Source organism: Stegodyphus dumicola, chromosome 8 (assembly GCF_044657685.1).
Source record: "Stegodyphus dumicola isolate Sdum_Otavi_A_Nest chromosome 8, ASM4465768v1".
Lineage (NCBI taxonomy): Eukaryota > Metazoa > Arthropoda > Arachnida > Araneae > Eresidae > Stegodyphus > Stegodyphus dumicola.
In genome coordinates this window covers 186900628-186912997 of record NC_140775.1, presented here as the reverse complement: position 1 = coordinate 186912997, position 12370 = coordinate 186900628, and the positions used below count along the sequence as shown (strand labels likewise).

The window sequence follows — 12370 nt, the reverse complement described above, 5'->3', positions numbered from 1 at the left end:
TTTGGTTGCTTCATCCTCCAGTTTCACCCCCTGGTGCAAATAAGGCGTACTATCTGCAACAATTTAGATGCTTAAAAACTTTTTTTCTGGTGTGAATAATATTGCTAAACGGATGAAAATTTTCAATAATATGAAATTTTAGTTATTATGGTGTTTTATTTTGAGTAACAAAATACAACAGTTAGTTTTTTCATGAAATTTTGACACAATACTTTTATAATGTTCAGTTAAGAAAATCAATGAAAATTTTAGGTTTCTAAATTAAATCGATGTATTTTATAGATAACCTAAGCCAAAGATAAAAGTCTTGATCTCATACTCATTGCCTGACCGCTTCTGAGTCACGAGATGAGAATTAGCATATTTGAGATGGCCACTGTTACTGTGTAATTTTGATTTATTGTATTTACCGGAAGAGTTGAATGTTTATCGTATGAAAACTTGATACTAAATTTTAATTTATATACTCTGATGCTGAAGCCTACATTTGCGTATTGTAATGTCTTTAATAATGAGCAGATGGCTTATTTGCCTTTTAATTATATTCCACGAATGCATAGCTTCAACTCATTGGATCGTCACAGAAGACGGTCGGATACAAGCTCAGGTATAAACATATGCGCATAAAAGCAAACTGTTAACGATTTCCAGTTATTTTAATTTTGAGTACATGCTGTAGACTAAACGAAATAATTATTATTCTTTATTTTAAAATTTTAAAACTAGCTTATATGTGCGTTTTTATTTATTTATTTTTTTTTCCTGATTTTCTCATTTACCTATTTATACACTTGTAATGCCATTCACGATATTTCAGTGCGTTAGCACTATTAAATTCACCAAGAAGAGAATACTGACATTAATTATATATTTTATTGGTTAGAATATTTATTTCAGAAATTTAACGCACAGGCATGGAGCCTATCAATACTGTGTCACCTCTAAACAGGCCCGGTTGTAGCATTTTGGGCGCCCTGGCCAATTTTTGTGATTCAGTTTTTCTGTAAATTTGACTGAAGTTTTGTCAAACAGAACTACTTGTATTGCTCTTGCTGTGCCGTAACCATTATGAACAATTTATGTACAAAATAAAAATTAAAATGATTTTGAGTTAGCGAGTTTGCATGTTCATTATCTTCTTTAGATGCAGAAATTAATAAAATTTAGGGTTTAGACTATTTACTTCATTTAATAATATAGTTGTATTTAGATTTCCCCTTTAATGTAATCATATTAACATATAAAATAATTATAGTCTTGGAAAAATCAGTGAAATATTTGGCAACATTTATAAATTTTAAAATTAATGTGTGTAAAGGTTTCTGTTTGTTTTTGTATAATTGAAAAGGTGAAAAACAAAAAAAAAGGAGAGTTTGTTTTTTCCATAATTATCTTAATTATGTATGATCTTTTCCGATCTGTATGGCAATTAAACAATTGAACCCCTCTGTTTTAAGGTCGGAAAAGTTTTATGATGTCATTTTCACATCAACATTATCAAAGGTTTGGAGAGCAAAGGTGTTTTGTAATGATTACAAAAGATAATAATCCATATTTTACAAGGTCTAGAAAATATGCTGTATAGCAGGGGTGGGCAACTTCTGCATGTATATGATTGACTTAAAAAAAAAAAAAAATGGATTGTGATCTACCTCCAAAATCTTGGCATTTGCTTCATTCAATCTTGTGTTTCATGTAATAATTAGTGATAGAGGGAAAAGGGCTGTGAAATTGTTATATTTTATTAATAATATTTAATTAAAAGTAGCCACAGGAATGATTACATCATCATTAAAGGGAAGTACACATGAGCATGTCTATAACCTAGCATGCGTAATTTGATGTATATCCTAACAAAGATGATGATAATGAATCTTATAATGGGAATATATGTGTATGGAATTCTTTGTTACCTCAAAATATGGAAAAGCTGATCTACCTAAGCATCTAGATCTGAAGATCCAAAACAAGAGAGTTATATTTTACTGCATTTAATAATACTGGAATGCTTTTCTTGATTGAAGCATTTCCAAAGCTCTTCCTCAAGTTTTTGGGGTTGTTAAGTTAGATCAGTAGTTTTTGACACAATGCGCTTTACATTAAAATCTTTTTTTAAAAGGGAATAATGAGGTAAAAATATATGGTAAAAGTATACTTTCGGGTACCCCTTGGCGATTTTTGGCGGAACATGGATACCGAGTTGTCGCAATGCTTGTTATTTTGGCCTGTGTAGTGGCGATTTTTGGCACAAAAATTGGTGCTACGCATGCCAAAATAACAAGTCAAAGAATTGTACAAACTCAGTATCCATGTACACATCGACCTGTTTTCACTTAAAAAAAAAAAAAAAATCCCCGAATTGCACAAACTATGCTTTGCGAACTCCCTTGAGTTTGTCCATTTAGACATCGATATATTTTCACTTAAAAAGTCAAAGGCGCACCCAATTCTTAAGTATCGGCAAACAAAAAACACATAATCTCAATAAACTACATTTTAAACCAAACAATAAAATAACACAAAAAAAGAAAAAACCTGTTATATATTTTAGCACTATACAAAGCAAAAATGCCCTTACCTTATTTAGAAATTCGTTCGTCTTCAGTCTGTGGCACACAAAATTCCTTAACAGCATTAAAAAACTTTCTAAAATTATCTGAACTACAATCCGTATATCGGGGTTGCCACAGAAATTCACAAAAATAACGAATCGAAAATATACTACGTAGTTTCGGACTATGGCTACTAAGTACACCTTCATTTACACAATTAATTAACTCGATTAATGCACTTTCCCCTTTCGTTCCAAAACACAAAATGTACAGAAACTTCAAATTAATCCTACTACATTCAGCCATTTTACCATCTAAACAATGAAACAAGCAATGTACTTCCTAAGCAACACACACCATAAAAGCCTTTACAAAACATCCCATGATTCGAAATTTCCCAGAATAATGTGAACGATTATGTCATAATAAAGTTTCCATAACATTCAACTACTCAGGTTACCATAAATGAAACAACAACTTCACGATAATACAAGGGCTACCTTAAAGTCAATTTTAGCCAACTATTTTATGGGTGCCCCTTGCTGATTTTTGGTGGTACATAGTCACTGAGTTTGTATAATTCTTTGACTTGTTATTTTGGCTTTTGTGTGTGCCGCTAACCAAACACTTGAACAAACTCAGTATCCATATACACATAAACTTATTTTCACTTAAAAAAACATCAGAGAATTGCACAAACTTGGCATTGTGCACTTCCTTGACTTTGTCCAGGTACACATCAATCTGTTTTCACTTAAAAAGTCAAATGACCAGCCAGTTCTACACTAGAGCGAAACAAAAAGTGTATAATCTCAATAAACTACATTTTAAATCAAACTATGAAATAACACAAAAAAGGAAATTCTTTATATCATCTAAGCACTACATAAAGGAAATATCCACTTAGCTTATTTAGAAATTTCCTTGTCTTCAGTCAAACAAAATTTCTTAACAGTGTCCAAAAACTTACTAAAATTATCTGAACTAGAATCTGTGTACTGGCATCACCACGTAAATTCATGGTTAGAGTGTATTTAAGGGTGTCTCTTGGATTATTGCTAAGTTGTTTCATTTATGGTAATCTGAGTAGTTGAATGTTATGGAAACCCTATTATGATATAATTGGTTGTGAGATTGAGGTGAATTTGAATGATGAGAAAATATTTGTAAGTGTGTTTGTGTGTTAGATGTTGATTAGGAATGTTTATTTTGTGGTTTACAGGATAAAGTGGTTGAATGTGGTAAGATTAATCTGAATTTCTGTATGATTTGGAATGAAAGGCGGAAAAAAACATTAATTGACTGGTGTGTAAATAAAGGTTTACTTAGTAGCCATTATAAGTGTTGCGTTTGTACGAAAGAAATGTATATGGTCGAATGTCAAAGGATACTGGCGCTAATCTTTGGATTATGGTAACTTGGCGAAAATTTGGCGACCAACCCTGCTACAGCAACCTGCTAGTTTTGTTTTGGACGCTATTTTGTTTTCACGAAGTAAAGGCATTTTTTTTTTTACTCAACATTTTTTTTTCCAACAATCTGCTAGCCGAATTACGCTTATGCTAGAACTTTTATGGGTACTATTCGATTTTGAGGGCCATAAAAAATCGCCAAACTATCGTTGATGCCAATTCTGCTAAAAATAATTGCTGCAAGAAAGGAAGTATAATAGTAAATAACTATTTAAGATTGATGTTTTAATTTAGATGAAAACATCAATTAATTAATTAATATAATATAATACTTTTACATTAATTAATTAATTAATTAATATAATATTAATCAATTAATTAATATAATATAATACTTAATTTCATATAATACTTTTTTATTATTATAATTTATATGAAAAAGGCTAAACATGACTGAATGGAAGCATAAAAGTAAATAACTATTTCAGATGATTATTATAATTTATATAAAAATTGCTAAACATAACTGAATGGATGCCTACATCGCTATTTCACTACCGACTTATCGCTAAAGCATAATTTCGTCTCGTTGGTTGTTCAAACGTAATTTTCTATAATGAATGATGCCTTTTCTTTGAAAATATTCTCGGTAAAGTGCAGAATCACTCACTTATTTGTTTGCTGCTTTTTACAAAGGTAAAAACAATTGGATTTTTGTCAATTTTCTTTTACTTTTTAAGTGAAAATAGATCGATGTGTACATAAAGTCAAGGGTGTGCGCAGGGCCATTTTTGTGCAATTCTAGGATTTTTTTTAAAGTGAAAATAGGTCGATGTGCACATGGATACCGAGTGTGTGCAATTCTTAAAAACCCGTCAAGCAGTGGGTGATTCTGCACTTTACCCCAAATTCTATTGCCGAGTTTTCGTCATGGCCAATTCCCAAATTGTTAAATCCATAGGATATCAAAAAGGATTTAAAATCAAAAATGGATTAAAAAATTAAAGTAGTATTTCAATGGCGTCTTAAGAAATATAGTATAATAGTAGAAATATAGTAGTCTTAAGAAATATAAACTTACGCAATCTGAAATCAGCGCATACGCTAGATTTTGCGCGCTATTAAATGGGCACGTCTGCTAGATTTGGCGCTTTTGCGCGTACATTTTCGCTGCAATTTTTTTACCGCCCTCGAAACCGAATAGTACCCTTTTATGGAACAAAAGTGCTTAATCAAGACGAAGATTAGGAGCGAAATTGGGAGACAGTGCAGAATCACCCACTGCTTGCCGCGTTTTTAAGAATTGCACATACACTGTATCCATGTACACGTCGATCAATTTTCACTTAAAAAAACATCCTCGAATTGCACAAAAATGGCATTGCGCACACTCTTCACTTTATCCATGTACACTGCTAAAGTCCTAGCTAGTAACCTTTATCGCCTTACCAAAATGTCGCCAAACTACCTGTTACCATATTCCAAAGATTAGCTGATACTGGCGCTATGGAGGATATTTTTTACTGTTATTTTTGTGAATTTATATGGTGACGCCAGTGTGCACATCCTAGTTCAAATAATTTTAGGAAGTTTTTGGATGCTCTTAAGGAATTTTGTTTGACTGAAGACACTGAAATTTCTAAATAAGGTAAGTGGATATTTCCTTTGTGTAGTGCTAAGATTAATTTCCTTTTTTATGTTATTTCATTGTTTGATTTAAAATATAGATAACTGAGAATATTTTTTGTTTGGCTCTAGTGTATAATTGGCTGCCGCTACACTAAGCCAAAATAACTAGAAGCGCACAAACTCGGTGTCGATGTACTGCCAGAAATCACCAATTTTCGCCATGAGGCACCCGTAAATGTATTTTTACCAAATACACAAAAATAAGAGTAAAAAACATCATCTGTAGTACCGGTATCCTGCGATGTTCGACCATACACATTTCCTTTGTACAAACGGGACACTTATAATGGCTACTAAGTAAACCTTCATTTACACACCAGTCAATTAATGCTTTTTTCCCAAATCATACAAAAACTTCAAATTAATCTTACCACATTCAGCCATTTTACCATGTAAACCACAAAAGAAGCAACGTACTTCCAACCAACATCCAACTCACAAAGAAGTCCTTACAAATCTTTTCCCATCAAACAAATTCACAGCACTCGTGCAACCAATTATGTCGTAATAAGATTTCCATAACATTAACTACTCAGGTTACCATAAATGAAACAACTGAGCAATAATCCACAGGCACCCTTAAATATACTCTTAACTACAATGATGGATATTCTGCAATAATGACTTTTTTAAATCATGAAATCTAACCTCAAAGCCTTCAATTGCATTTTTTATTTCTGCAATAAGTTTTTCAGTGTTATAATAAAGTTTTGATGACTTTGTAAGAGATTGAACATATTTTGAAATTGATTCTAATTGTTTGTTGAATATCCTCTATTAGGATAATAAATTTTGTTCTCTATGCTTTAATGCTACTGACTATTTTATTTATTGTCTTGTTTTTTCCCTGCAATGCAAAACTTAAAATTACTTAATTTTGATATAAAATTTTATAAGAAACCTTAAATCTGAGAGCCAAATTTCTTTTTAAATTTGCACATTTTTGATGTTGCTTTTTTAGAATTAAATCACAATCAATGCAGAAATGTACTTAGTTACCTTACCAATATATAATAATAATAATAATAATAATAATTCTGGCTGTCCTTTGAAAGTTGCAACTTGAAAAGGTTGCTGTTTGATGGAACTTTCTCAATAGAATTAATAATTTTGAAAGCTATGCACATTATTTCTGTGTATTTAATTTGTTTTCTGTGTAACACTTCTTGGTAAATTAAGCAGTGGTGGGTAAAAAAAAAATTGGGAATTCATCATAATTTTATGTTTAATATTTTTTTCCAATTTTTCTTTTCTTCTCTTTTCTAATCTTTCAGAATTTTGTATTTAATTTTTTTTTCTAATTTGTTGTATTTAATTTTTTTTCTAATTTCATCATAATCGTGTATTTAATTTTTTCTTGTGTATTTAATTTCTTTTGTATTTTAATTTTTTCTCTGGCTAACACTTGTTGGCAAATTATGCAGTGGTAGGTAAAAAAAATTGGGAATTCATCATAATTTTAGCATATCGTTATAAATCCATTTATGTAGCCTATTATTGCTTCTACTCCATCTGTTGTAATCAAAACTAATTTTAAAAATGGTAGTTTAAAATTGATGAGAAAGTTTATAAAATAATTGAATATATCAATTCCTCTAGTTCTTTCTTTCAAAAAAAGCACACCCAGAATAGAATACTGGTAGACAGTACTTCAGATGCATAATCTTTAAAAACCATATGAATATAAATAAGCAATTTTTCTTTTTTGATTACATTTGTCAATTTATCAAACAGAAGGGAGAACAGAACACTATTATACAATTCTTTTTATATTTTCTGATTTTCCCAAGTGTCTGCATTAGAATATTTCAAAACAATTGTAGATTTTTAATTGCAGCACTAAGCTATTAACTAAACAACTGTAGATTTTTAATTGCAGCACTAAGCAATTAACTAAGCTAAACACTTGCTATCAACAATCATTACTGTATATAGTGTTACGAATTTGGTACTTAAAAAGCTAATATTAGTTCAATTATAAATTAAATGGTTTTATTTCTCGCACAGTGCAGCACATGACGAATATTAAAAGAAAGCTAAGCCGGAAAATTGAAAATACAAGAGCGTGTGCATTAAATAAATAAATATCTCTTTTTAATTTCGAGAAAGTACTAGAAAATTTTAGCGCATGATTTTAAAATCTTATAAAAGGAGGAAAACATCTCAGTTCGTAGTAGTTGCTTAGTTTGTTGTTGTTTAGAAAACTGCTGTTGTTGATTGTAGCAAATTCGCGGATTAGCTTTCTTTAGCTGTTTTGAATTACGTTCTATTGGGCATTTAAATAGTTAAAAGATAACTACTGTGAGATATTGTAATACTGCATGATAATTTGAGAAAATTTAAGCATTTTTGTTGTGATAATAATAAATTTTTCTTCATTTTTCATCAGACTTGTGCATTCATTTCATAACGAACCAGTATGCACGCAGCAATATTAAATAAGTTGTTGAATTATGTTATTATTTTAAATAAACTGCTGACAGAATTGTGTTAAGTACGATAATAAATGCAAATTTTTATTAAATTCTTACTATGATTTATCATTAACCTAGTGAATTTCATTTTTATGGATGTTCACAACATTCGGGAACAAAGTGCAGTTTTTTAAGCTTAAATACCACCAATATCATTTTCTCTTGCCAAGGCTGCTACCAAAGACAAGTACCCTGGTTTCTTTCAAACCATTTTGCAGTTTTTATTCTAATACTTTGTTGGTTGTTTTTTACATCATATTTCCATTATAAATATTCTGTTATGTAGTTTCATTAAATAAGAAACTAGTGGAAGTGCCCGATGCCAGTTAAGTTAGATTGAGAGTAATGCATCTAGCAACAGAGAGAATGATACCGCTATAATCCTTCTCTAATAATGATGCAAAAAATATGATTCCTAGTCATACATTTATCAGTCTGATGCAATATGGAAACCACATAAAAAATTCCGTAGAAAAATAAGCTAATTCTCTCTCATTATATCAGCAAAAATGGCATGCAGTTTTTAATTATTTTCCTCTTTCTAATCAAATGGTCATAAAGGCTCAAGTTTCATGAAATATTTCACCTATATACAATTTTAGTCAATTAAATGTGGCAAAAAATTTATCATAATTGATCACAAATCAATAACACGAACAAACGCACATTCTTCTTTATATGTATAGAATTTGTAAAATTTACAAATTTTTTATTAACAAACTCTACAATTTGAAAGTGAGCAGTAGCAATACTTTTCGAAATAAAGCATTTTTATCTCATACGTACGAGACTGTTGCCACTCGCAAAAATGAGTGCGAAAATCAGTGCTTTCAGAGTTTTCAAGTATGATGAGTAGGCTGATTAAAGACGCGTGAAGATGGAAATAGTTGAAATGGCTTCCCACGAATATTTGAAATTGGGAGTAATGTATTTAATGTTTGACAATGCAGTTTTTACTTCATCGTAAAACTTCGAAATTTTTTATTAACAAACTCTAGGATTTGAAAGTGAGCAGTGGCAACAACTTTCGAAACAAAGCAAATTTTCATCAACAGCTTGTGAGACTGTTGCCACACAGAAAAATGAGTGCGAGAATTATAATTTTTTCCAAGTTTTTTATTAATATATCTGATTTTAGCCTTTTTTTTTTTTTTTTTCAAAAAATGTGGACATCAATCTTTTTCAGGACCCAGAAAAGAATTGTAGAAAGTTTGGTGGTGGTTGTGGGGGGGTGAATGTCGTGGTGCGCAATGAACTGTAAGTTGATCTCTCAGCACTATCCTCATCTTCAGGGCAGATGTTTTTATTTTATTTGGCTTATAATTCCTTACTAAATGTAGTATTTCATCTGGATGTACTCCGTCTTTGATATGATTTAAATCAAATTCCTCATCATTATAAATATCATGAATACACATCAAATAGTTTTCTGGTTGCAATTTTCTAATTTCGACTATGCGTAATGTATGCTTTACGCATGCGCGCGTTGAAAGAAATGTTTAATAAAGTAAACAAATAAATATCAAGGTTTTTTTTGTAAATTTTGATACCCTTTAGATTGTAATTGCTCTTTATTTCATAAATTATGGTTTCATATTTTTAATTTTATAATTTCTGCATTCCATCTTACCAGATTTAAATTGATGATCTATAATTCGGAAAACCGCCTAATCCGGATTCGCCGAAGTCCCAACAAGTCTGGATTAAAGACTTTGTACTGTAGTATAACATGAATAAAATGGCATGGAATTTAAACTAGCTGGTATGAACACGTTATCAAAATTGGAAAGAAGTACCTCTTATTTGTAATAACAGCAACTGGGATAAGCAATGTTATTTGAAAACAGCACCAGGTGTTTGGTGTGATGCAATATGTTTTGCTGTGTGTGGCTTCATTGTCCTTATAATGTACCAAAGTTTAAATATTTATTTTGTTTATATGGCAGAAACTTTGTTTTATCCAGTTTTCTTTTATTGCCTTTTTATTTGCTTGTATGAAGTTAAAGGAAGTATTGTAATCCCGAAAATTTTTAGGTATCGTATTTCAATGAGAATATCCATTTTGATTGGAATAGAATACAATATAACTATGTTTTTACATGGCATCTGCACATAAGGACAGAATGAAGGACTCTTTTTCCCAAAATGGGTTGCAAAAAAGATTTAGAATTTTTTTTGTGATGCTTCTGCGTATGTATGTATCTCGCATAACTCAAAAACAAGTAGCCTTAGAACATTGAAATTTTCTATATAGGACTCTATAACATGTAGTTGTGAACCTTCCTTTTGGTTGCAATCGGTCACACCAAAAGTATATATATATATATATATACACTTTTGGTATACAAACAATTACTCGGCTCCAGGAGCTCATTTTTTATTCTCATTTTTCATGTTTTTAAATTATTCATTTTTTGCTTTAAAAATGATTGAATTATGTTGTTCTTATCTTCTGGGTAAGGTTTCTATGTCTTTAGTTAATTTGCATGTAATCGTTGTAAAATTATCAACAATTTAAAAATTAAGTGTGGCTAAACCTAATTTAGTACTTTTCCGTTTCGCAGGCGCAAATCTCGCCAAGCAGACTTTATTAGCGACAACATACAGTATACACATAAAAAATATTTAAAAAAATGTTAGTTCTAAGAATTCTTTTTTTGAAGGCATAAACATTTTAATATCACTTAAAATTTTATAAAAAGCCAATAAATAAAGACAATAAATTTGTAAAAAGACATTAACTTAAGAATTTAATTTGCTTTCATGGTTCAACATCCTGATTCGCCGGTTCATATCATGTGACCCCAAGCTATCTCATCTCACGTAAACTACTTTACAAAAATCTAATGCTCTCAGTAATTATCTACATTAATTCAAGTTAAATCTTGATTTGGAACACAAGTTTAAATGCAAGAAATATTTCAATTCGTACGAATAGCTTACTCAGAAATTATGTAAAACTGCAGTGCTTTACTTCGCTAATGCATTCTCATTAGGATTGATGAATTTAACCCTTGACTTTACCTTTTCTATATTTTCGGCTTCGGGTAAGCGCTGTGATTGCATCCTAACTGACTTAATTACCGAAAATGGCCTTAGACATAAAACTGAACTATCTGGTAAAAACTGTATGTAATTATATGCCAGTATCGAAAGAAAAAATCAATCTGATAAGAAAAAGCTGCGACTTGTTTTGAAAATGAGGCGTAAAAGGTTACCAGCAAGAATATTCCATTTGGCATCGGTTGTACCATTACTGGCGACTTTATCGCTTGCGCCGGCAAAACAGAAAAGTACCCCTAATTTTTTTAATTATAGCAGCCACATTTGTTTGTATTTCAAACAGCAGAATAGTAAATTAAGTCAGTTTTTGCCCAGTGGAAATTACAGCAAACTTTCAGTTTTGTGCACCGAGAAATCTGCCAAATTGCCTGCTGGACGAATTGCTTATTTTTACATAGAAACTGTAATTTTAATTGTAAAAATTGTTTTAACTTTATTTGGTGTTATACGTTTTTCTGTATTTTTCAATTTTTAATGAAGATATTTTGAAGTTTTATGTATTTTTGCCTTGCTGCGAAGTGAGAACGGAATTAATTGAATGACAAATGTATCTGTAATGAGTTTAACTGAAGTAAGTTTAAATGAAATGCATGTAATTTAAGATTTCGTACAAAGAAGTCATGTGGTTTTTCACATCACAACAGATTTTTTTATCACATCAGATTTTTTAAAAACATCACAATCACATCAGATTTTTTTAAAAATTGTAAAATTCTGTGGATCCACATTTAATAATGTTTTTACTTGTTTTGCAAACTTCTTTCTATTACAAGTCATAAACAGCGTCTCGGTGTTTTAGTGATATCTGAATCTAAGCTTATTGACATCTTAGTCTGATCACTTGAGGTTTATAAAATTTAAACTAAAAAACTTGTATACCTTCAATGAACTGTCTACTTCAAAATAAACACAACCATTCACATGAATACCTCAAAAAGAAATGAACTTTTGTATTGTCACTTGAATATTGATTTATTTTATATTATCACTCACTGGAAATGAAATAGGACAACTGAAATTTGAAGTTACACCACCATCTTGAAAAAGGGGCTTGGGCAAAAAATTAAAAAATATTTACAAACATAAAATTGATTCTGTATTAGAAATACCTTTTATGAATTGCTACAAAGCTGCAAATGTTTGTAAAGATTCATATGTTAATTAATGAGTTATTATGATT

General features: G+C 30.5%; 1 protein-coding gene across 1 annotated transcript in view; it reads left to right on the top strand.

Annotated features, from left to right (window-relative positions):
* Nucleotides 1-112: 112 nt before the first annotated feature.
* Nucleotides 113-12370, top strand: part of LOC118183044 (tetratricopeptide repeat protein 17) — a 63770-nt gene continuing 51512 nt past the window's right edge. Inside the window, exon 1 of the mRNA XM_035352453.2 lies at nt 113-607. Coding sequence (XP_035208344.1) covers nt 500-607 — 108 coding nt within the window. The 5' untranslated portion in view covers nt 113-499. The remainder of the gene's footprint in view (nt 608-12370) is intronic.